Below are 27291 nucleotides of genomic sequence, written 5' to 3'. Positions count from 1 at the left end.
CGCACATGTAAATAATTAAATATAATTATCTAAAAGGTGTGTTTTGCTAGCTTGCTTCTCTGTTGCTGTGATAAAACACTGACCAAAACCAACTGGTTTTTTTGGAGGGTGTGGGGAGGAATTTATTTGGCTTATATTCCCTGGTCACTTGCCATCACTGAGGGAAGTCAGGGCAGGAACTCAAAGCAGGAACCTGGAGGCAGGAACTGAAGCAGAGGCCATGGAGGAATGTTGCTTACTGGCTGGCTCCTCATAGCTTGCTGACCCTGCCTTTTCATACAACCCAACACCATGTGTCTAGGGGTGGCACCATCCCTGAAGGGATGGACCCTCACACATCAATCATTAATCAAGAAAACCACCCACAGACTTTGCCCATAGGCCAGTCTGATGAGTACATTTTCTCAATGGAGTTCACTCCCAGCTGGCCCTTGGTTATGTCAAGTTAACTAAAAACTAACCAGTATATATGAAGTTAATTCATACTAAGGTTTTCTCATAGGTCTTTCCCCTTTCCCTATGTCCTGAGAAAGTGAATGATTATAAGAACAAAATAAGTCAGATTCCTAATTAAACCTTAAAAACCCAAGTAGCTGCTGTTCATTCTAAGCAGAAGAGCATCCTTCATGAGCCAGAACGGCAAAGCGCTGACTGGGCAATTGCCTTTCATGGAGACAGAAGGCAGAGGAGGATGTTTACATACCAGCTCCTGGGAAATCTCAATTATATATCACTCATTCCAAACCTAGCTTCAGAAAGCCAAGCTCCTGACTCAGTCTAGTTCATAAAAGGTATAAAGAACTTACATAGTTTATTTTTTTAAACATGTCTTAGCCATCCAGGGGCTATTCTATGAAACCTGGAGCTGTGAATGTTTGTGTTGGAAACCACTATTGTATCTTGGGATGTTTACCATAGGTCAATGTCTATTCCCTTGAGCTGTGCACTGTGTGTGCAGGACCTCACCTACACATCTGTGTCCCCTGTGAATCCAAGGAAGTCATCCAGAGTAGAAAGCCTTTGAAACCTGGACCACTGCTACAGGGGATCTCTTGGATAACTTTACAAGGAAGTCAGAAGGACTGTAGAAGTAAAACTAGATTAAATGTGAATGTGTCTCATTGGTCACCAGTGAAATGCAAATGGAGACTGGAGTGAACCAGCACACTCCATCCAGCAGTCTGTCCAAGATTAAATATATTGTGCCAAATGTTGCCAAGGACACAGAGAAGCCAGAATGCTTATACCTACTCATCAAAGTGTCAAATGGTCACACTCATTCTGGAAATCTCTCACAGCTTCTCATAAAATAAGCACATGTGCTATGACCTAGCAATTCCATATCTCCTACATGCCCAAGAGAAATCAAGAGAAACATTCATAAAAAAGGCTTATGTAAGAATAGTCATAGCTGTCCTGCTCATTGGAGTGAAAAGCTAGAAACATTCAGGTGTCTATCCATTATAAGAGAATGGAAAACAAATCAGAGTATATCCATAAAATACCACTCAGTAATAAAAAGGGAAGAAGTAATACATATGACACCATGAGTAAATCTCAAAAAGCATTATATTGAATTATTGAGGCAGCTACAAAAGAGTATAGACGGTATGTTCCATTTATATGAAATCCTAGAATGGGAAACTCTAGTCTTTGGTGGAAAAATATCAGAATAATGTCTATGCATTTGCCAAAACTCAACAAGTGTACATTTAAAACATATGAAAGGTATTATAAGAAAATTCTACATAAGAGGAAAAGGAATTGTCTCCACCGGTTGAACTTGAGTACACAATGCTATTTCAAAGTGTGCTAATGCCTGAAGTTTACTTTAAAATGCACAGGAAGGACATGAACTGATGAGTGACATCATCAGTGTATTCTAGTTAATGATGCCCTGACTATATGATGATGATTTCATAAGCCTAGTGGTACCATGGCCATCATAAAACCACAGCACAACAGCCAGGTGTGTTGTCACATGACTTTAATCCCAGCACTCAAGAGGCAGAGGAAGGTGAATCTCTCAGTTTGAGGCTAGTCTGTGTTGCAGAGTGAGTTCCAGGACAACCAGGGCTATACAGAGAAACCTTATCTTAAAATAAAAAAGAAAGAAAGGAAGAAAGATCACAGTGTAGTGGATAGCTGTTCTGTCTATGACCTTGAAGCACCACCCCTAGAGATGCAGCAGGTAACTGCTCCACCTACCTATAACCTTGAAGTACATGCCCCTGGGACATGGCCTCTTGGTGACCCTTAAGACCTGAGATGCACATAGGCATTGCTTCCTTTGCTCCTTTGTGGAGCTTGGAAGTAGGACTGATTCAGGTGGCTGGAACAGCATTCCAGAACCTGTGTCAATTCTGTTCTGTACAGTGAGTTTTCCCCCTTAATAAATTCTTTTGCTCATTAAATAGGCTCTGTGGAATTCTCATTTTGTCTGGCACCCACCATGGGGCACAAACCTACAACCCTGAGATTAAGAATCTTATGTTCTACCAACTGAGCAAGTTGTAAGAAAAACTCAACAAACAAGGGTCAGGGCAGGGTTCTGTTTTTTGACTTTACAGGATGATAGAATACCCATCTTCAAGAAATCATAAGGCCTTGGACACCTAGACATCTACAGCAGAAAGAAAGGACCTATTGGTACCAATATACTCTACAGGGTAATATCTTACTACCTAACGTGAATATCTCTTTAACTCTAGAAGAGTTGTGGTCCCAACTCAATTATAAATCAAGCTGGCTTTAGAGTTGGAATATGGCTTTCTCCTCTAAACCCAAACATATTGCTAAAAAAAAATTAGGAGATTCTGTCTCATATCAGAAGAGCCAACTGGTGTGGGACAGAAGAAAACCAACAATCTAGGGACCATTGTTGTCAAGATTCTATTTCTTTCCATGCTTATCCTTGATTTCCGGGAATCCTTTCTTGATTCACCATAAATCCAAACTTTCCATTTTGAGATTAATAATGTTCAAGTTTTCCACAGTGAAATATAAGTCTTTCCAATAGCAATCTCTGAAGTCTCAAAAAAAAAAAAAAGATGGGGCCCCACAACAACTACTCTACCCGGACCAGAATGATGCCATTGTACCTAAGAACATTACTCAATGATCAGCTTTAGACTGAAAACTCTTCAGGACAGTTCCAAAATAAGAAGGTCCATCACACTACACTTCTTTCTAGAATCACAGACAACCTTACCCATTACTCTGAAACTGGTTACAGACTCTACAGCTAGTTCTATGGAGACCTAACTATCTAAGCTTTCTTACAGGACCCCACAGAGATACCATCGCCTCCTAAACAGCAGGAAGCAGTTCTAAGAAAATGATGCCCCCTCTCCCAAAGGTTTCAGTTTTCTCAGGGTTATAGATAAATGGTTATAGGGTTGGGGGGGGTGGAACAATAAAATTTAGACTCAGTATTCTCTTTAAGAAAAAAAAAAGAGGAATGGATAGGCATAGTATATTAAGGTAGATTACTGTATATACTAATAAACTTGTTTATTAAAATATCAGCCTTAGATAATTTACACTGTTATGGATTATTGTATACTGATACAAATGTAAACCATTTTTATATTCATATTTGAGATAATTTGTATATAGATACAAATAAAAACTTTATTTGTTGTATTGTACATATATTCCTCTTCCTGTTTGAAATATTTTGTATATTGATACAAATGTAAAATTATATTGTCATACTGTATGTATGTTCTACCTCTGTTTAGGATATTTTGTATATTGATACATATTAAGGATATTGTTCTCATATTGCATATTTCACTATACATTTCTACCTCTGTTTAAGATATTTTGTGTATTGTCACAACTTTGAGGTCATTGTCCTTATAGTGTACATCTGTTTACAGACTGTTTACCTTGTTAATGTGAAGCCTTAGTCTTTAAGTTATTTAGGATGATAAGAATTATAGGTTAATAGTCACCCATATTTGTCACGTTTATAGTTATGTTACTTAGGTTTTTCAAATTTACAGAAACATAGGTCAGATGGATTGGTAATCTTCAAACACTTCATAGACCTAAAGAATATGGCATTTAAATGTATTATTAACTTAGATTTCTGTTGACATGAGACACAATTGCTCCTGGCAGCACCAACCTGATCCCAAGAGAATGTTAGGCTTCCAAGACTCTCTGTTTGAAAGTTTGTTTTCTTCTTGGCACAAAATGGCTTGCTGGGCAAAGAACTGCCCTTGCCTCAACTGCTGACAGTATGAACACTGTCCTTTCTGGACAAGCAGGACACAAGGAAAAGCAACTACTGAATTCTGCCAAGACAGGATAAGATAGTCTTTCAATATTCCTACTTCTGAAAATGGTCTGTCAGATATACTAGGCCTGTAGCCAAACTGGATGCCCCAACAATGGTGCGAAACTTTAGGTGACTATCTAGGCTGCCAGCTGTCTCTGTTTATTCTCACAAGAATTTCAGAAATTACTTGCTTGCATTTTCCATTTTCTAAGGTATTATTATGTTCCTTCTCAGGTCTTTGATGGGATTGAAGACTAAATAGTTACAGTTACAACCTTATCATCGTATCTTAGCTAGAACATGTTAAGTACTAGATTCAGATTCTTCAGGATAGGACAGCTATTAGGGCAATCTCTGTAACGTGCCATTTACCTATGTTCTGGACATCTCTGGATTTTAGTATGTGTCTCTTGTTTGATGTTGTTCTTGCTGGTTGTTATTCTATTTTTTTGTAGATTATTACTTTTCCCCTCTCCTGGACAATAATCGTTCCTATTGTATATAGGTTTATATTAGATTAGAACTTTCTCATTTAGACAAAAGGGGGAGATGGAGTGGATAGCTGTCTGTCTATGACCTTGAAGCACTGCCCCTAGAGATGCAGCAGGCAACTGCTCCACCTGCCTATGACCTTGAAGTACATGCCCCTGGGACATGGCCTCTCGCCCACCCTTAGGACCTGAGATGCACACAGGCATCCTCTCTTCAGTCCCTTGTGGGACTTGGATGTGGGACTGATCCAGGCGGCCAGAACAGTGTTCCAGAACCTGTGTCAATTCTGTTCTGTACGGTGAGGTTTTCCCCCAATAAATTCTGTTGCCCATTAAAGGCTCCACGGATTTCTCGTTATATCACAGCACACTATGGGACTTGTGTGTTTATGCGGATGCTGCTGCAAACAGCTTTTTCATGCTGCTTTCCAGTCATATAAAAGTACATCAGCAAATAGGTATAAAACTTAATGCCATGCAATGATAATAAACAACTAGATTAGACTTTTATGTATTTACTATGCTATAATTTATCATTATTCTAGCATATAAGGTAAAAAATAAAGGTTGTTAAAATGTTTACTGTTACACAGTGTGCCACATTCCACCAGTGATGGCCTTGTAAACCCATGGTGGTACTGTGTCCTGTGATTTCACCAAGAGTCCAAGCTGAACACTGATCTATACTGTCCAGATTTGTTACATACACTCCATAATGCTCCCACTACAAAACGTCCTGAGGACTCACTGTCAGAATGCTTCCCTGCTGTCAAGTGACACATGACTGTGCATGTGGTAGAGATTTAGCGTGAACAGTAAGTGGTGTGTTCACAGTAGAGTTTCCGTGGGAGCCTCTCTGTGGGAGGTGAATACATGAATGTCCACCCTCACATCTTGCTGCACATCTGAGAAGTTTCACAATCTGATATGGATAATGCTCCACTGTGAGGCAGAATCTTGGCTCTCCTCAACATCCAGAGGCCTCTGTAGAGCTTTCTAGACTGATGTGAGCAGTGAGGGTAACAGTGGCAGGCTCACCTGCAGGAGGGCAAGAGGCAGGACTTCCTGGAACAACCCAGGTACAATCCCTCCCAGAGCAACCTCTTTCCAGAGCTTTCCTCCCCGCCAAGCCATATTTGTCTTCCCCACCCCAGTTTCAGGAAGCCTTTCTGAGCCGTGCCTGGTACCTCTACAATCCAAACGAAGGAGAGCCTTGGGTGACCCCACAGTGGCTGCCTGCTTGGAGTAACTTCATAGAATCAGGGAGTTCTCGGCCCTTCTTTCTGCATGTCCCCACCTGCTCCTGGGTACTTCCCCTGGACATTGTCATTAAGAGTAGATTCACTCTGCCCCATTGGAGTGTGAGTTCCACAGGAGCAGAGTCTAGCTATGGCTGTGTCACACCAATATGAAGAGCCATGGCTGGCACACAGGGAGTCCTGGAAATGTGTTGGCAATAGCTCTCTTTAAAAGAAAAACCAAAGTTCAGGATTTGAGTGAATAAGCACCAACGTATGGAATGAGCAAATCCTGGCTGTGTGGGAGAGAGAACTGTTCTAGAACTTGTTTAGTTCATTCCTATTTCTATACAGCTTATTTAGGGCTTATAGTTTCAGGAGTTTAGAGTCCAGGACCATCATGGTGGGGAGCATGGCAGCAGGCAGGCAGGCATGGTGCTGGAGCAGTAGCTGAGAGCTTACATCTTGAGACACACCTACTAGGCAGAAAAAGCTAAGAAAGGCCTGGGCTTTTGAAACCTCAAAGCCCACCCCCAAGTGACACTTCCTCCAACAAGGCCACATCTCCTAATCCTTTCCAAACAGTTCCACCAAGCATTCAAATATGTGAGCCTATGCGGGCCATTCTCATTCAAACCACCTGAGGTTAATAACTAGACAAAAAAAAAATGGGCTAGCACTTTCCAAATATTTACAATTGGAATACTGCCTTGGCACATGTCAGGTCTATCCTGGAAAATTTGTAGAGGGATATCAATTTGCATATGCTGAGAGCATGCCATGCTCTAATGATGGAAACAAGTCCTGCTCTGCTATCAGAAACAGAAACATAAGTGTGAATGGTTTGCAGCAAGCTGTGAACAAGGTTCCAGAAAAGTCCCAACTGATGCTACCGGGGAACTGCACTCTTCTTTCAATTCTTCCTTGGAAAACAGTCAAACCAGTAAGTGGGGGGCACTGTAAAGTCCTCAGTGGGGCTTGAAATGCTAAAAGAGAATTGTTGTTTCCCTAAAGAAGTGTGTGAGGACAAACGGAGACATAAAAGTAAGAGAGACTTCATTAAAGCAGTTCAAGCTCTAAAATAAACTACAGTTTGATCAACAAAAAGTTAAGGAGCAAGGCTGAAAGGAGACAGGCTACAGACCTCTACATTTTGCTTTATCCCAATGATTATGAGACTGCAATACATCATTTATTGTATATTCTGTGTTTTTTAACTAGATTTATTTATTTTATTTGTATGATGTTCTGCCTACACGTATGTATGTGCACCATGTGTGTTACTAGGACCCTCGGGGGCCAGAAGAGGACTGGATCCCCTGTAACTGCAGTTACACATGGTTACGGTACCCCATGTGGGTGCTGGGAATCGAATCCAGGTCCTCGCAAGAGAAGCAAAGTGCTCTTAACCACTGAGCCATTTCTCCAGCCCCCTCTTTACGTTTTCAGTCAAGATCTTAAAATTGCATTTTCTAATCATTTTTAAATTAGTTCAATATATTTGAGTTATAGAGAGTAATACTTAGTTTCTAAAGAAAAGTGATAATTAAAAAAAATACTGTGAGCTCTCTCAAAGTAGAATAAAAGAAAAAAGTGTATGGGCATGAAACAATAAAGCAGAAAAGGGATGTCTTCATTTCATTTCCTTTGCTGTGATAAGACACCGTGACAAAGCAACTTAACGGAGAAAAGGTTTATCTGGTTCACAGTCCTGGGTTACAGTCCACCACTTCTGGAAAGCCAAGGCATCAGGAGCCAGTGTCAGGCAGCTAATCACAGCACGTGCACAGTTAAAAGCAGAGCAACAACCTGATGCGTGCTCACCAGTACTCAGCCTACCCTCCTCCCAGTCGGGGGCCAGTGAGTGACATGGTGCTGCTCTCATTCGGGGTGGGTCTTCCCACTCCAGTTAACCCAACAGGACAATCTCTCACAGGCTGCCCACGGGTGAACCTGACCTGGACATTGCTGGATGAGATTCCTTCTCAGGTGATCCTACATTATGTCAAGTTGAGGAAGAGAACTAACATCAGCTGAGTACATCTGAGGAGCCACTCAGGGAGCAGAGGCCATCTGAAAAATACTGCTAAGCTGGATTAAGTTCTGGGAAGACTGAGCCACAGCAATAAAGCAGAGAGACACCACAATAGACAGGCACAGAAGGACAAAGAGGACACAGGCGAAGGTGGGACTTACCAAAAGTGACCACGAAGACAAAGCGTTAACAGTCCTAAAGCATTGGGTTAACTCAAGGGTTAAATCTTCTCCCAAGCTCAGGTCATTTTAAAATCACTCATTGACTTCTTCCAACCAAATAAGAAGTTCTCCCCAAACATGTCAACAATAACACTCTGACATACGTCTAAAGCAGAGAAGCATAAAACGGGAAGCAGCTGACGGGTCAGTGGGTAAAAGCAGCTGCTGCCAAGACCGACTGTTCGGGTTCGATACCCAGAAGTCATATGGTAGAAGTCCAGAACTGACTCCTGCAAGTTGTCCTCTGACTTCTGCACATGTGCTGGGCACGCGCGCGCGCGCACACACACACACACACACACACACACAATGTAAGACATTTTACAAAAGCATATCAAATTAAGAGAATAAAGGATTGTCATAGTCACATACTTTCCACAAATGCAAAAACTTCATTTGATAAAATTTATAATGTAGTAATAACAAATGTGTACTAAAATAATAAAGAGAGATTTTAAGGAAATCTTATCTCTCAGAAAACAGCATTCTTTTCTTAAATTTTATTATACTTACTATTTGTGTGTTTGTATGTATGTGTGTATGCGTGTGTGCCTGTGTGTATGTGTGTGTCTGTGTGTACATGTGATGTGTGTGCATGCATATGTATGTGTGCCTGTGTGTGTCTTTGCACATGTGTGCCTATTTGTGCCTGTGTATACATATGCGTGTATGCATGTGTGTGTGTGTGTCTGTGTGTGCATGTGATGTGTGTGCATGCATATGTATGTGTGCCTGTGTGTGTCTTTGCACGTGTGCCTATTTGTGCCTGTGTGTACATATGCGTGTGTGCATGTGTGTATGTGTGTGTCTGTGTGTGCATGTGATGTGTGTGCATGCATATGTATGTGTGTCTGTGTGTGTCTTTGCACATGTGTGCCTACTTGTGCCTGTGTGTACATATGCGTGTGTGCATGTGTGTATGTGTGTGTCTGTGTGTATATGTGATGTGTATGCATGCATATGTATGTGTGCCTGTGTGTACATATGCGTGTGTGTATGTGTCTGCATACTGGAGGTAAGAAGGCAACCTGTGCTCTAAACAACATTTGCTGTTTTTTACTTTACACATAGAGTGTGGTGGCCTTCAGCTTACTCACATTATTATTACTATTATTGAAAGATTTAATCTTGTTTTTAATTATGTGTATATGTGTGTGTCTATGTGTGGGTATACACATGTGAGTGCAGTGCCCAATGAGGCTAGGAGAGGGCGTCAGATTCTCTGGAGCTGGAGTTAAGATGTTTGTGAGCCTGACATGAAATCACAGACTTATTTAAAACATGATGAGGTTTTTGTTCTTACTGTTTTGAGAATGAAATTTTCACTTGACCACCTGGTTCACAAGCATGAATGTTGCAGATGACAACGCAGTCCAGAGAAGCTCAAATCTGGACACTCCTGAATACTGCTGGTAGCAATTGTAGCATGAAAAATATTTAGAGCTGTCTAATAAAGTCAAAATTGGCGTACACCACTCCATTCCAGGGTAAAAGACCCTAGAGGAGTGTTTTTCAAACAACAGGTTACAAGTCAGTAATGAGCCATGAAATCAGTTTAAACGACTGAGATCAATATCCCTTATTTTTTTAAAAATACCAGAGAACTTCGTGAGTACTGGAAAGGTCAGGTTATCGCATGGAATTGGCTTCAGTTGTATCTGAGGTGGTGGGCTCACTCTACAGATGTCTGTGGTTTTGTACGATGTACATTTTGCTCCAATTTTAAAAGCCCTACAAAGACTCTCCCCTTGTTTCCCAGAAAAAACCTTCCCTGTGTTCACCAGAAAACACGAACAATGTGTTTCACCAATTTGTACAAAATATCGAAATATTGAACACAACTCAAATACTGATCAAAGGTGGAGACTTGAATAAGACAGTCAAATTGTGGCATTTATACATGCAGAACTATTATGACAAGTTGCAATGAAGCTTCTTGGCTACTTATGTAACTTAGATAAACCATAGAAGCAAAATCTCAGTTGAAAACAGAAAGTTATAGAGTACATCCGATATTATGCCTTTTCAATTGAGGTTAGAGGCAATATACTAAAAATAAATAAAAACAACCCAGACATAGATTCCCCAAACTGGACTGGCTGGGGTCAGACCTGAGCCCTGCCACCCATAGGCCATGGAACTTGAGAAAAACACTTAACTTGCATGCCTCAGTTTCTCCCTCCACCTGTAAAATGTAAATAAGGACCTGCCTCATGAAGTCTTAAGATTTAAACTCACACAATAAATAACGAAGAAGGAACCTGAGAGAAAGGGCAGAGCCTGAAATATTTTAGGTCTTAAGTCGGGTGGTAGGCACATAAGAATTTTACATCATCCCTAATGCATTTGCCTACATCAGATACTAAATTTATCAAACAAAGGCAAGATGGCCCAATGTCAAGGCTCTGTAAACAGGCTCAGAGTCAAACCCTTAAGGAGGTAAGGATGCTGTCTTGGGTGATGTGTACCTGGTTCTCAGCTTGTCGCCAGCAGTTGCAGTCCAGTTCTGGATCAGCCCCAAGACTGGGTTCTTCTTATGCTGCTTGCTGTACTGGGCCAGCAGTTCCCGGGCCACAACCTGCACAGAGAGTTAGTTTAATCCTACATCAGCCATGTCTCACAAGTGTGGGACCTATCAATGTCCTCAAAAGCGGCAGCCAGATGAAGTCCACTTGCCATTAGCAAACTCCTTAGAAAGAAAGAAATCTAAGACCCCATCCTTCCGGGAGCATCCATATCCCATGATAGATATATGGCATTTTCCAGACCACTCCGATCCCTCCCCAAGGCCGAGTCCTAACTCTGGAGAACTGCTCTCTCTCCCCTGGCTTCTGCCAGCCTCTCACACTAGCCCTGGCACCAACCATCTTAGTCAATGCATCATGTGAAAGCTGCTTGCTTCCAATAGCCCAGATGTCTCCGTTCCCTTTTCTGTCTTTGGCATTCTTAGGTTGATTCAGTCTTTGGAGAATACTACTAAAATATGCTAGGCGGTGGTGGCGCACGCCTTTAATCTCAGTACTCAGAAGGGAGAGGCAGGCAGATCTCCATGAGTTCGAGGTCAGCCTGATCTACAGAGTGAGTTCCAGGACACACAAAACTACAGAGAAACCCTGTCTCAACGCCTCCCCCCGAAAAAAAAAAAAAAAAAAAACCACAAACAAAGCAATCTGTCAATATCCATTAATTTATCAATATTCACTCTCCAGTGACTTTAAAGTTATTTTGTTTCAAAATACAGAATACTGTTGCAGATCTGTTCAAAGATCTCTCTGGATCAACCACAGAAGAGGCTCAGTGGACAGTGCGCAGCCGGGACTAGACGTGTGAGTGATGTAACTTGGCCCCACCTGCCACTGACCACGCCCCTATAGGAAGAAAGAACTAAAGCAGAACCAGCTGAACCTTGAACCACGTTGCTGAAGCTCAGACCACATGATGACTGCAGTCACACTAACAAACGGTTGTCAGGGCACCGAACAAGTGCTGACTCACCTTTTCTCAGCTCTTGATTTTAGGACATTTTCCTCATTATTTCACAATAGTATACATGATCTCTCTCTCTCTCTCTCTCTCTCTCTCTCTCTCTCTCTCTCTCTCTCTCTCTCTCTCTCGTGTGTGTGTGTGTGTGTGTGTGTGTGTGTGTGTGTGTGTGTGTCCAGTTTTGCCTTTTTCCATGGGTTCCAGGCATCAGATTTCAGGTCCTCATGCTTTCATGACAAGCCCTTTCCCACTGAACCACTTCCGCTGCCCCAAACCCTATGTATGATTTTTGTTTTGTTTTTAACTTTATTTAAGGGAGAATCTTAGTAAGTTTCTCCTGCTGGTCTCAGACTCACAATCCTCTGGCCTCAGCATTCTGAGTACCTTGATTACAAGACTGCACCTCAGGCCCTGCATTTTTGAAATGCTTTTACATGGATTATATATGGATATGATATGTGATTTCATTCACAACAGCATCCTAAGCGATCCTTTGATTTTCATTGTGACATAGGAATCTACTTATCTGCTGAATGTCTGTATAAAATTCTGTTTGGACCAATCATAACTCATTAAACATTTCCACTCAGTAGGATATTTAGGTCACTTCTAATTGCATGGTATCATATGTGTGCATGTGTGTGCAGTGTGTGTAGTACACACATGTGAGTAGATATACTCACCATGTGTGGGAGTGTGAGGGCAGAAGTAAATGTCAGGTTTCCTATCCCCACCCCACCCCCACCCCCAGGTTTTATTTATTTTTTCTTTTTCTGTGACATGTTTCCTGGATGAACTTGGAGCTTGCCATTTGGCTAGGCTGGCCGGCAGGGAGCCCCTGGGGTCTGCCTGTCTCAGCTCCCTGACTCTAGGGTTAAAGATGCACACAGCCACACCCAACTTTTACATGGGTGCTGGGGATCTGAACCCAGGTCCTTCATGCCTACCAGCAGGTTTCACCCACTGAAGTGTCTCCCTAGCCCTTAATCTTTATATCCACATATTCTTTCCGACAGGTAGTACTTTCCTCTTTAGATCCCGGAGAACAAATTCTCACGCAAATAACACAGGGTTCTCAGGGAAAGCCATGCTGCTCATGGGAGAGATGCTGAAAGGTCTCAGAGCCTTTGTTTATCTGCATGCAATAACCCTGCCTCCCTGTTCAATGCTATACAATGAACACATTGAGTTTCCAGGGTGCAGTTTTTCCAGCAGGGAGCCCAGTCCACCCAAAACCAGGATTTATGTCTGTATAATCTGTTATTTCTTTATTCACTCACACCTCCTCATAGGGTTGAGTACCTGGGCTATACAAGGAACAGAGCATATAACATTTTTGTTTGGTTCCTTGAAGTATTGTCATGAAACTTCAAATTTCTTTAGGGGCCTGAGAGATGGGTCAGAGGTTACGTGCACTGGCTCCCAGAGGACACAGGACTGATTCCCAGTACCCGTACAGCAGGTCACAACGTTCTGTAACTCCAGTTCTAGGGGATGTGACACCCTCTTTTGGCCTCCATGGTGCATAGACATGCATGCCGGCAAAACACTCATACACATAAAATAAAAATAAATAAATATTTTCAAAAATAAGTTATACTTTTAGACAGACTGCATGGCCAAAGATTTTTATCTTAGGATATAGGGGGTGTAATGGAATATAGAGCATAATGCATTAAGTCCAGTGGGTGTGGAGTCACTGTATTATGGGGTCCAGTAACATGAACATTTTTATGATAGCTACAGCTATATAAAACAAGCACGAAAATCAAACATCACCAACAGTGAGAGTGTGCTGATATATTGTGTACTCTAAAAAAAATTGCCTGAAGATCAGGGGACAGAACAAGCCACTAGATTAAACAAAGAAGTCAGACCGTGGTGGCACACACCTTTAATCCTAGCACCCGGGAGGCAGAGATCCATGTGGATCTCTGTGAGTTCAAAGCCACCGTGGACTACATGAGATTGACTCAGTCTAGGAGAGAAACAGAGCCAGGCAGTGGTGGCACACACCTTTAATCCCAGCACTTGAGATTTTATGCCTTTGTTCCCAGTACTTGGGAATCACACGCCTTTAATCCCAGCACTAAGAAGGAAGTGATATGGCTGGGCGGAGAAAGGTGTATAAGGCGTGAGGAGACAGGAACTAGAGCTCTTTCAGCTGAAGCCCCTTTTCGGCTGGAGCCTTTTCAGGCTGAGGAGTCCTACAGGTAAGACGTGGCAGTGGCTTGTCCTTCGTCTCTCTGATCTTTCAGCATTTACCCCAACATCTGGCTCCGGGTTTTTTTTATTAAAAGACCATTTAGCAATTCGAGTTACGTGAGAGAAACAGCTAAGAATAAGTGGAAATAAGAGTTAAAACGATCCAGCATTCAAGCTCAAGTTTCACCAACTATATCATCAAGACTAACATTTACAGGTTTGGTTCTTGCGAACATTGACAGTTTTGGTTCTGTTTAACGTATGAGTGTTCCGACTTGCTCTCCCTCTAGTTCCAAAAGCAACATCATTCCAACTGTTAAACAATGGCTGTCTCTGACTCCTGCCCACTGCAGTCTTCCCTGGATTTACAGCCGCCCCAGAACAGAGCGCACTCTGGCTGCTGTGGTCTCTCTGTTGCCTGGAATACAGATACCAGGAGGGCAGATGTGTTTGTCCTTCACCAGCAGACAAGGAACAACAGTCTGGGGAGTGGGAGAGTCACTGGATTCCAGTTCGCTCTTCAATGAGGGAGCAGGTGGGCATGTTCCCTTCTTGCCTTCCTTCGCCCCCTCCCTCCAGTCCCTCAGCAACACTCTCCGTCACTGATGCAATCTCTCTGATTTAAGCGACTTAAATTGAGAGTATTAAGTCACTCTAATTAGAACAAAATTAGAATGATATAATAATCAACTTCTTCCTGCTAAATTTAAGAGAGCCAAGAAAAGCTGCCCCTTGGCTAGCACCACAAAAGCAGGTAACCCCCTTGGGGGTCTCTGCTCCTTTTCTAGGTCATGAGACAAATCGATACGCTTTTCAAATGAGTTATTTCGCACTGCCATTGGCTCCCTGGTGAGAGCCCTGGTGTTAGTAGACCTTCTGGTCACTGTGGCAAATATCCAGCAAAGTAATGGGAGGGTCTGCTTGGGCTCACAGCTTCATGGCACCGAGGGCATAGTAGGGTAGCAGAGCCGCAGGCATCATTGTGGCCAGAAAGCAGAGACAGAGAGTATCTCACTAACAGACTTTCTCATCTCCCCTGGTCATCCCATCTGGATGCCTGGCCTCTGGGATGGTACAGTCAAGAGTATCCCCTCTTGGTTAACCCTCATAGGTATACCCAGGTGTGTTTTGATAATCTTCCAGATGCTTCTTAAATCCAAGTTAGTAGAAAGTCAAGATTGATACCCACCCAGATCAGCGATGGAAGCTCTCAGCTAGAGACCCGGCGGCTCCAGCCTCTAAATCGAACACTTTATCAGACAGAGTAGCAGACATGACCAAGACAGGTCAGATGCCCGAGCTGAGCCCGCAGCTAAAATGAGCGTTTCTACCCGGGAGATACGTTCCTGAATAGACTAGAATAGAATATGTTTTATATTTTATCATATTTACACTACTTTTATACCTTCCCGTTTTAAAACCATCACAGATTCACAAAAAGTTACAAAAGTAAAGTAGTACAGAGAGATATACACGAGGAAAGTGACCTCAGATGTAACAATAGTGCTTCTCAAAACTAGGAAATTCTGCAACGTATTTATTCGTCATAGTAGAAATTTCATTATTTAAAAAATATATCCTTTTCTTTCTTTTTCGTTTTTTGTTTGTTTATTGAGACAGATTCTCTCTGTGTAGCCCTGGCTGTCCTGGAACTCATTCTGTAGACAAGGTTGTGCTGGAACTCACAGAGATCCTCCTGCCCCTGCCCTGCCTCTACCCTTGGCCCGGCCCCTGCCCCTGGCCCTGGCCCCACCCCTGGTCCCACCCCAGCCCTGCCTTTGCCTCCCAAGTGCTGAAATTAAAGGCGTATACCACCACCACCTGGCTTAAAATATATCCTTTTATAAAAATGAATTTTTTTAATACAAGTGGTTACATCTTTGGCCAGGTCTGGTGTTGTCCTTATACCAAATCCCCTTCAGGAAGGTTGTGAAACTTTCTGTCTGGGGATTACACGTGTGGTCACTTACACGGCTCTCTAAACGTGAGTATCCTATTTTCTTGCACGCCTACCCAAGAGTCCTTTCTTAGAACTTGGGAATGACCAAAGAGCCAGAGCAGACATCATCTTTTTTTCTTTTTTCTTTTTTTAAAAAAAGCCCCTATACAGGAGGAATTAAGACAATCTGTGGCCAACATTCCAAGACTATGAGTGTGAGTAACTGTACAGAAAGATGACATCAGAAACACACATCTATAATAAATATCACATGCATCCTGGAACACTGATTGTGTAACACCAATAAATATTTTTTTTAGGTCAAATCAGTTTTCAAGGCATCTATGAGGCAACCTTGCATTTCCACATTGCTAAGGATTTCAGTGGATCCTGCCAGGTCCGGTGAGCTCGGATTAAAAGTCAAACGGAGGGTTTGCCGCCAAGGTGGAAACATGTGAGCCATTAGAATAGAAAACTATGACTCTGAGGAGAGACTTGCAGATGGCCCCCTAGAGAGGAGAGGCATGCACAGAGGGCCTCAGTCTGCGCTGTGTCTGGTGACGGAGTCATACAAAGCAGTGGTACTGTGCCTTCAGAGGCCCAAACAGTGCTGCAGACACAAAATAAAAAGGAGGAGTCCTTTACTAACTTCTAGATGGTGACAAGAGAACAGAAAACCAAGTGGGGACCTTCTGTCATGGGTCCTGTGCTGCTGCCTAGGCCGCACCCCACAACGCTGGCCCTAGCCCTGGGAGTTTCAGTTGGAACTGTCACGGAGAATGTAAGATTCCTTTGCTAACATTCGGACACCCAAATATTGCGTGGCGTGTATGCTAAAATGTCATTTGTTCCTACTCAAAATGCACGCGGAACTGAGTATCCCATAATTTTCTCTGCGGTAGCAGCGACACGAGGCTCCTAAGGTTCACTCGGTGTGTGAAGATCAGAAAAGAGCAAGGAGGTGTGACTCTTATCAGACACCATAGCCATCTACTTCTCCTGGGTGCCGGGTCACCTACCCAGGCAAGACTTCTTTGAGGAGAACATTCCGAATCCTCTGGGTGGAGAGAGAGGAAGGAAAATACTAAGAGGGTGAGGAGGAAGGAAGGGAGGGGAAGAAGGGAGCTGAGGAGAGATGAGCTACAGTGATTCGAAGTGAACACGTAAACCAACCTGTGATTCTGAGTAATTCCTAACCTTAAACATGTACTTGACTTTTTAGGTGGAGGGAAGTGTTTGTTTGGGTTCAGCAAAAATGCACACTTCAAGAGAACGGGAGTGATGAAATTAGGTTATTTTTAGCCAAGTCTGGACCCAATTTACCTTATACTCTCCGATTCTTCCCAGTTAAATGAACTGCGGGTTGACTGCGTTCTCCTTCAGTCTACCACATTGATGAAGCACCTACTGTGTGCACTGTGTCTACTGCTCATGCTTAGTGCAGACTGCAGTGATGAATGAGACACATGTGCCTCTTGAGAGCTTGTGTGTGACCTTGAGAGGTCGGCACATGCACAACAAACTGGACAAAGTCATGATGCATCAGCAAGGACGAGGCAGGCCCAGAAGCCCAAGGAGGGGAGAGTAGATCCTTCCACTAGGAGAAGCAGAGGGCACCTCCCTCCCTCCCTCCCTCCCTTCCTTCTTTCCTTCCTTAATTCTTTATGCTACACTCACCATGGCACAGCCTTTTCCTCTGAGCACCTACCTGGGCTCTGTTCTAAACCTCTTTAGACAGAAAGCTCATTTCCTGCTTGGGCATCTTTGGGTATTGATCTCCTAGCTAAGACAACTCAAGTGGGTTGCCAGGGTCACAGAGCCAGGAAGGGCAAGGGTTGGAACTCAAACCAGGATTCACACCTTTAATAATTTTTCACCCAAACTGCACCTACTATGTGACAGGCATAGTGACAGGTAGTGGGGGTTCATACAGAATCCAGGAACAGATGAGTTCCGGACAGATGGCAGGGACAGCTCCACAGTAGGCATGGGGGTGACGGGTGACAACAGGTCCCAACAACATAGACATAGAGAGGCTCCGCCCATTCACAACGCCATTATCTGGGCTGTGTGGGAAATACTTCTGGGGCTGTGGGAAGAACACCTCAGAGGACAGAGAGGCTTCTGCGAAAGCACCTTTGCTGTTTCCTGTTGGAGCATCTGATGTAGACTCTTTGAGTGGAGCATGGCAGTTATGGTTTGACGTCTCTGCATGTGCAGGTCTGTGGGCAGTGCTGTGTGCAGTAGAGGACAGACTCCTCCTCCTTAGTCTTCTCCTCCATTCCCCTTGGCCCCTTCCATTTCCCACATACACTCCGAGCCCTGTCACAGCATGTGGCTCATACCTTCCACTATTACAGCAGGGCCATATAGCACCCCTTCACGGGACTTGCTCAGACTCACCCTTGCCAGAGAAGGGCTGGTGCACTATCTGGCGACGAACCCAGCTCACCGTACAGAAACCAACACCATCTTTGGTGTAGGGGCAGACACAGAGCTTGTATGCACAGGATGGCCACAGTACAGCATAATTGCATTTCATGCTCTGCACCCAGCAGTCTATGGCAACACAGAGTACAATATACATATAACCCTGTGTATATTGTAGCTGATGGCCCCATTTTCTAGGAAAAGGCCAAACTAGAGATTTCACAATGTGATAAAACAGAGCCAGGTCTAGCCCAAGTGAGCATCATCCCTCCAGTACCCCCCTCTCTGTACTTCTTATAGTCACCGCCAATTCAGGGGACTTACAGCCACAAGAGGCCATCTCCCCGGAATGTCTTGGATCTGAGGACAGGAACCTGTGAGGCTCAATCCTGGTCCCTTGCCTTCCCCAGGGAGCCACCAATCTCTTCCATCAGTGTCCAAAGCTAGTGTTCAGAGTAGAAACTTCTAGGAGAATTATCAGTTTGGAGCCAAGGCCTCTGCCTACTGTGTGGGTGGCTCTCACCCCTCCTGGTAGATAAGCCCGTTTTGATACCACCATGCCAGCCATTCCACATTAAAAACACTGCGCTCGCCATTGGAGAGTCTGTAAATTCTGGGAAGCCTGAACCCACATTCCCCAGGACAGCTATCAGCAAGAGCTAAGCAGCAGCAGCTCTAGGCCCCTGGGAAGAAGCAAAGGGACCTCAGATTTTCCAGCTCCCCACCATACTCTGAGCCTCCTGGGCCCTGCTGCAGTTGTTAAAGGACCCACCTGGCCCTGAAGGTAGAGACCGTCATTCAGTTATCTTCCAAGGACCCACAGCAGCTGGGCACGAGGAGCCTGGAGTGTGGCCCTGGCCCACAGCCCTGCCAGTCTGTTACCACCCTAAAGAACCGCTTTGTGTGGCTGGCCATGGAGGTCTGCTCCACCATCAGCTGGTTCTACACCCCACAGATTTGCCGTTTGGGTCCACACCCTGTCCTATTGAGAGGCAGAAAATGTTCATCCTCATCCCTAGCCTTCTGCCTAGCCAAAGCTCAAAGCTCAGGCATGTGCACTGTGACATTCAAAGGGACCAGAGAAGAATCCAGCTGGAGGATTCATAGGGGGGCGGGGGGAGCTTCCTGAGGCTCCATCCTCCTCCAGACTTGAGGTGACTGCTTTGAGACCCACGAAATGACCCAGAAACTATGACAGTGTCAGTTCAGTGAAGCTGACCTCTGGGAAGAGGGTCAGGCCTCAAGGACAGATGGGCTACAGCGCTGTCCCTGGGGTCCCCATGGAGAATGATAGGTGTTTGGATGGTTTTAGCCATATTACTGAAGGTACTGATTGATAGACCCTCTAGCAAGTGGTTCAGACTAAACTCTCCAAAGCAAAGGAGATCCCCTCCCAGACTGAAGTTTCCTCATCCTGACTCCCACCCCATCCTAGGCTTCCCCTGTGGGCACATCCCTCACTTCCATCAGGTCCCTGTATTCATGAAAATGTCAGTCCTCCTTCACACCCAAATCCTGGCTATGATCATAACTCCAATGTTACATGTGTATAATTTTTATTACTCAAAATAAAAGCAAATGAAGTCTAAAATCTGTGACAAAAATAAACAGCCAGGAGACGGCTGAAAACAAATCCTCTCAAGTTTTCTTGAACTTGAGTAATGTGGAAACCTTCCTGGGGGGGGGGGGATAAATTCCCCTGCAATGTTGACTTTACTTGTTTCAAATTATGTTACTTAAACATGCTCAAATGTAAAACTATATATAAATACCTTATGTTTATAGATCTGTCCAACTATAAATGATAAAATTCAATACAAGCCATGCTACAAACACCAATGACTCTCACATCGACTGCCCAATTAGCAAGGGGTAAACTGCTTTGTGGCAGAAACTTGGCCCTCCTAGACTGTGGCAGAACTCCAGACAGTTTGCTCTTGGCTGGGGAAGAGGTCTACCTCCTTACCCTCTCTGTGGCCTGTGAAGCCCTCCCTACAGCAGCACACCATGCTGTCCCTTGTCCCTTGGCTTTTCCTTGGCACATAGACACACACAGAGACACATACACACACACACACACACACACACACAGACACAGACACACACACACACAGACACAGACACACACACACACACACACATACATACATACACTTTTTTTTTCCACTTAAATTGAACCTACATCTTTTCTCCCTTTATTGGCTTCCAGTGACCAAGGTGGGGCATGGTACAGATAGCTTATAAATCCCACAGTCCTCCCTCCTTCACAGACTGTCTGAGATTTCGGTTACCCATGGTTATGTCTGCAGAAAGTATTAGATGGAAAATTTCAGAGATAGTCTTAAGTTTTGATAATAACTATTATATATACTATATCATTATCATTGTGCTCTTATCATTTTTAGCTAATCTCATTGAACCCAACATATAAATTAAATCTCATCACAGGTGTGTGTGTGTGTGTGTGTGTGTGTGTGTGTGTGTGTATGTGTGTGTCCAAGAACAAATAGCATAGCCAGGGGGTGGTATTCTACATATGACTCATGGCTTTAGGCATCGACAAAGGATCTCAGGATGTTTACCCTGTGGATCAAGGGAGGTCTCATGGATGGCAGGGAACCATGTACAAAGACAAAGGCTAGAAGCTCGTGTGAGTCCCTGGTTGGATGGTTGTTATTCTAACAGTTGACATACCCTACTTAGACTATTTCTGTTTAGATTATCATCAAAATTAAAATACACAATTAACACATTTTTGTCAAGGACCCACAGGCATCAATTGTGCAACAATGCTGACATCAACCTCACTGCAGAACTGTTGTAGTCTGTGTAGAAAGTGAAGGCATTTCTCTGGAGAGCAGAGAAGCAAAGAAAAAAGAGTGACTTGGATTTGGAAGGCTCTCTTTCTCCAAAAGTGCACACATGGAATCCTTGAAGGGAGCTTTAAATATTTAGACGATGTAACATCTGGTTTCGAGGACTGGGTACCAGCTTTGTGTGCGGGGCAATGGACTTGGAAAGAGAAAAACAATGCCTATTCAAACTACCTTGGTCAGCTTTTGAAAAAACTGCTCCAAAGTCCCTCTAATTCCCAGAGAGGATGATCACATTTGGAATTGCTTGGGATCAATCCTAGCCCTAAACAGATCTTGGAGATATCCTTCTATGTATCCATGCCATCACCCTAACTTGGCCCCCCCCCCCATCATTCTGAAGTCTGTAGCTTGGTCCCAGGCACAGTTCTGGCTGCCCTACTCTACCATGGCTGTCCAGAATCTGTTAACCAGGTCTCTGAGGCCTCTCTGGCCTCATTTTACACACCCTTATTACATACATCTTATCTACTCTTAATATTTCTCCTTTTATCACATTACAGGTATCTCTATGATGTCTCTCATCTGTAGATCTAAGGGAAGGCTCTAAACTATTTCCCCACCCCACCTCCAGCTCTGTGGGTCAGGAAGACCCTTGGCCTTCCAGGGGGCAGGAAGCTGATCTTCCAAGAAAACAGGAGCTACGATCCACAACAGTGGTCACCAGTCCAGATCCTGTTGCCAACCAGATCTCAGCCCTTTAGATGGGCTATGTGACTGAGTTGGTCCCACCTTCTGATATGGGGGATACACTTGTCCTGATGCTGGGTCCCTCAACATCACCTGCTAGCCACTGGACTCACCCAAAGTCAGAGGACCAGCATCTGTGAAACTGCTTTCTGGTTCACTACAGTGTTCCCTAGAATAGAGGGAACTCCAGAACTTCAGATCAAGGTACAGCCCTTACTCCACTCCAGGTTGGCCTCAAAGATATCATTCTAGTTCACCATGTCTTACTTATCTGGGGAAATTTTTCAAATTCTTTCTGCTATGGAGGGAGGAGATGAATAAGGGTAACAGATAAATAAATGGATAGATGGATGGATGAATGGATGGATGGATGCATATTTAGATAGATAGATAGATAGATAGATAGATAGATAGATAGATAGGCAGACAGACAGAAAGATAGATGATAGATAGATGATAGATAGATAGATATGTAGATGGATGAATGAACACATACATACATGCATACATACATACATACATACATAATAGATGATAGCTATGGATAGATTTGGCCCCTTGGAAAGAACTTCTTGTCTGTTATTCTTCAATCCTTCTCTTTCCTTCCCTACTTTTTAAGTTTTAAGAAGGAACTACATATTTTTAGAATTTTTCTTTATTTCTGAGAATTTCATATATATATATACATATATATATGTATATATATATATATCCTTTCATTTCCCGCTCCAATTCCTCCACATTTTCCCCAACATGTGCCTTATCAACTTCATGTCTTTGTTTTTGGTTTATTTTGTGTGTGCATGTGTTTTGTTTTTGTTTTTTGGATAACTCGGTAAATCCAGTTAGCACTGCCCATATATGCATGAATGTGGGGTCTTCCACTGGAGTATGGGAAACCTACCTGTTGTCATACCCTCAAAAATAATGATACTTGCTCCCCTAGACACTATCCACTGCCAAAAATAGCTCCCCCGTAAGGGGTGGGGCCAGAGATCATCTATGCTGAGATTTTAGCTGGCTTGATCTTGTGTAGGTCTTGTGTAGGTAACCACAGCTACGGTGAGTTCCTGACTGTGACAGTCATGTCGTGTCCAGAAAGGGACTATAGGTCAAGCATACTTGATTCTTAAAAACTCAAAATCACATAAAGTAAACTAAAAATCTTAAGTAAAAAGTAAAAGGCTCCTACTCAATGCTTTGTCTCCAATGTCTCATTCCAGAAATGACAATTCTTCTTCGGTAGTTTTGGTCAAGCCAGCAGAAGGTGCCAAGGTCAAATAGATTCTCATATGCTCTTGAGTGCATGTCAGTGCAGCCTGTTTGTCCTGGTGTCTTAGTGGGCTTCTCTTCTTTCTCACTCGTTTCAAGAAGGAACATATGCTTTCCCCATCACATGGCTAAGCCCTTCCGGCTTCTTACTCATGTTCTTTGTTGAACAGAAACCACTTCCTGTTCGAAGCCACCCTTTGATCCTGCTGCTTTCCTGTTCTCACTTAGACTGAATGTTTCCTGGGCTTGCCACGTTACTGCCGTCCAGGTATTTCTAAACACAGACTCCACTTGGGCAAGTTCCAGGAAGCCATTGTCTTTAAGTTCTTGATTCTTGTGTGCCTAGCTACCTAGGCTGCCCATTACCATTTATGCTCTTTCTCCACTGTGTTTTCTGTCAGCTGCAGATGACTGGATTTATCTCTGGGTTTCTGCCTTCTTACCTTGGCTTTATGCCCGTGCCATACTGCTTGTGTTCCTTATGAAATCTGGTGGAGAGATGTAATTTTTGTGATCAAGATTTCTTGCATATGAATTTAAGTGTGTGTGTGTGTGTGTGGTTTTGTTTGTTGTTTTTTTGTTTTCGTTTTGTAGTTCTGTGGACCACATTGATGGAGAGTACTATGAATCTGTAAATCTCTTTGAGCTCCGGGGACATCTTAACAGTGCGCCAGCATGGCTGCTCTTTCTAGTTTTTAACATCTTCATTTTCATTCATTGGTGTTTGGTGATATCTATGGTAAAGACTTTTTTGTTCAACGTTTCCTGTGTACTTTATTTTTATACTTTTGGCTAATTTTAGTAGGTCTGCTTTCATGATTTCTTTCTTAGGAATCTGGTCAATGGATGTGTGAAATGCTAGAGTGTTGCGTGTTGGTTTTCTATCTTCCAGCTTTACTGAGTTTATCAGCCCCATTGCACCTTTGGTAGGGTCTTCAGGCTTTTCCATACAAGGAATAATATCATCTACAAACTGGGATAGTTTGGCCCCTGTCTCTCTTACACAAAAATCAATACAAAAATGGATCGAATATTTAAATTTAAGCCTCTGAACTATGAAGCTACAAGAATAAAATACAAGGGGACACTCTAACAAAATGGTAGAAGTGACGATTTTGAAGATATGACCTCAAAAGCATGGGGAAAGTGTAAAGAAGGACTGTACTAAACCAAAGCCTTCTGCATTGCATAAGGAGTAGACCAGAGTAAACAGACAGCCCACAGAATGGGAGAGGGTGTTCACCAACTGTCCATCTGACAAAGGATTAGCATCTGGAATACAGAGGGAACTCACAGAACAACAAACCAAATAACTCTACTTTAAAATAGACACTTCTTAGAAGAGATTCTAACGGCCAACAAATACATGAAAACCACTCAATATGATTAGTCATAGGGATAGACAAATCAACTATAGTGAGATATTAGTTCACCATTCAGAGTAGCTAATAGTAAAACAAAACAGAAAAAATGCTTGTGGGGGTGGGGTGAAGGAAAAAAAAAACATTTTCACACAGCCATTATGGCGACCATAACAGCCTTTCAAAAAGCCAAAACAGAATGGCCATTTGATCTAACTATCCCTCTTCTGAGTATCTATCCAATAATGAAATCAGCATACCAAAGAAACACCTGCGTGCCAGTATTGACTGCATCATCATTCAATAACAGCTAAACACGAGATCAATCTCTGTGCCCATCAGTAGACAAGCAGACAAAGAAAATGAGGTTTAGGGATGCAATGGGATATTGTTCAGCTATAGAAGAAAGGAAACCCTGTCATTTGCAGCATGGATCACTCTGGTCAGGGAAGAAATGTTGCTGCTCCAGTCTGTGCAAGAAAAGCCTGGCCCAGTCCCCGTCATGAATGACTCCAAAATCTAGTATTTATTCTTTTTAATGTGCATTGGTATTTTGCATGCAGGAGGGTGTCTAGTATCCTGGAACTGGAGTTACAGACAGTTGTGAGCTGCCATGTGGGTGCTGGGAATTGAACTCGAGTCCTCTGGAAGAACAGCCAGTGCTCTTAACTGCTGAGCTATCTCTCCAAACCTAAAATCTAGTATTTTAACAAAAACACAAAAGGGAAATTTTGTGCTCATGGCTGCCCACAGCAGCCCAGGGCTACAGCAAACTACCTCTCACTTGCTTGGAAAAATGTTTCTTCTTGTGGATCACAGGACTCACAGGGTCACGGAAGGCATCTTCCTATGAACAGACAATACTCTATCAGAGCTCCTAAGCAGAGTGTCTAGAACAGAAGTCCTCCAGCCAGGTAGGAGCAGAAAGCCCCCACTTGGTCTTTAAGCAAGTTCCCTGTGGTTCATTTGCATGTTTTGCATATTTCCACTTCAGGGTAATAAACAATATATGCAAAGTCTCTGGATGCCATTATTTAGGAAATCTGCCAGGGTGGATTAGTCAGGGATCTGTCTTGGTGTATACCTAATGAGGCAAAAGGAAGTTCTAATGGGATTTCATGGATTCAGATCATAATTGGATTTGGTGGAGGGTGTAATTAAATTTCATTAAGAGCCTAAAACCTCTGCCCTAGAAAATAATGGAAGGGTCAGAAAACCAACCATTTTTCTCAAAGGGAAATGTGAAAAGGCTACAGAAATTCTAAAGCATATCTGTGCTATGGGACAGCCACCCAACGTGGTGGAATTGGGAGTTTCGTCTTCAAGTAAGTGAGCTGAAAATGCTGTGGTTGATAACAGAATTGTGAAACTTCTGATAGTGCAGATGCTGGGGAGAGGGTCAGCCTGCCAGCTTGCCATCGGTCACACCCCAGAAAGACACCCGCAGCATGCCTTGCTGTGTGCCCAGAGTTCCCAAGCTGCATGGTCTCCAGAGGCAATCCCTAGCTAACGACAGTGAAGATGGTGTTGGCTGACAGCGCTCACCGGAGCATCCTTCCCCTGAGAAGGAAGGGACCCGCCGAGAAGCCCACAGTTGTGAGGCAATTGCTTCTCTCTGCATGCATCCTACTTTGATGTTCCTAACTGAAACAGAGAAATTTCTGGAAACCAGGGAGCAGAAATCACTTTCCACTCCTAGAAATCCATCAGAGACGAGCAACAGGTGGGGCGAACATAGTTCTGTTTTTATTGGTTCTTCTTTTATGAATTACGCTTTTGATGCCAAGTCTATGACTGTTTCCTTTGTTATAGGTCTCATGAATTTTTCCACTTTTTGTTTTGTTTTGTGTTGAGACAAGTGTTTTGTAGCTCAGGTTAGCCTCTGACTTATTATATAAGCTAAGGATGACCTTGAACCTCTGACCCTCCTGCCTCCATGCCTCTCATGAGCTCTGAGATTACAGATGCACACCACCATGCCCAGTCAATGCCATGCTGGGCATTAAGTCTAGAGCTTCAGGCATACCAGGCAAGCATTCTGCCTAGTCATTTATTTCCTTCTAAAAGTCTTCTATTTTTATCATTTACATTCATTTAGGTCTTCTTTGATATCTTCTGGGAAAATACATGATTTTGAACATATAAATCTTATATATGTTTTGCTAGGTTTATATCAAGATATTTCATTTTCCTTTGGAAAACTATAAATGCTAATGTGTTTGTGACTTGAGTTTCCAGCTTGTTCATCCTCTTCTTATTATCATAGAAGCATTTTTTTTTTTTTGTGGTGGTTACTTTTAAACCCTTGTCATGAAATTCCAGCATCCGATTCTTTTCATTTAGCATCTGCTGATTTTCAAATTTCCTTCATGTTTTCCTGGCTTGTCATGTGACGAGTGAGGCTCTTTTTTAGCTTGCTTGTATCCAGGCTATTTGGATAGTAGAATGAATTCCTGTTTCATTCTGAGTTTCCAAAGGTCCCTGCTTAAGTGCGTTCCTCTTTCCATTTATTCCCTCAATATTATCCTAACAAGAATGGACCACTAATTTACACCGCCTGGGCTTGGGAACAAGGAGACAGAGTGCCAATTTGTCACATTCTCCACCACCTCATTATGCCTCTTATTGATGCTGGGTGAGGATAGGGACTCAGCTGTCTGTCCTGATTAAGAAGGAGAAAGTCGAGTATTACTCATATCATTTCACTCTTTTGAGACCAAGCGATGCTGGTGCTCAGCTCCCCACCTAAGCACTTTGGGGTTGAG

The 27291-nt window shown here is 43.2% G+C and overlaps 1 protein-coding gene across 1 annotated transcript in view; it reads right to left on the bottom strand.

Moving 5' to 3' along the window:
• The window catches only part of Acoxl (acyl-CoA oxidase like), a 291245-nt gene that overhangs the window by 91036 nt on the left and 172918 nt on the right, over positions 1 to 27291 (bottom strand). The window contains exon 14 of the mRNA XM_059261383.1: positions 10742 to 10851. Coding sequence (XP_059117366.1) covers positions 10742 to 10851 — 110 coding nt within the window. The remainder of the gene's footprint in view (positions 1 to 10741; positions 10852 to 27291) is intronic.

The sequence above is a fragment of the Peromyscus eremicus genome, chromosome 4 (assembly GCF_949786415.1).
Source record: "Peromyscus eremicus chromosome 4, PerEre_H2_v1, whole genome shotgun sequence".
Classification (NCBI taxonomy): Eukaryota; Metazoa; Chordata; class Mammalia; order Rodentia; family Cricetidae; genus Peromyscus; species Peromyscus eremicus.
Note: the sequence above shows the minus strand (reverse complement) of the source record. Positions and strands in the feature narration are given on the sequence as shown.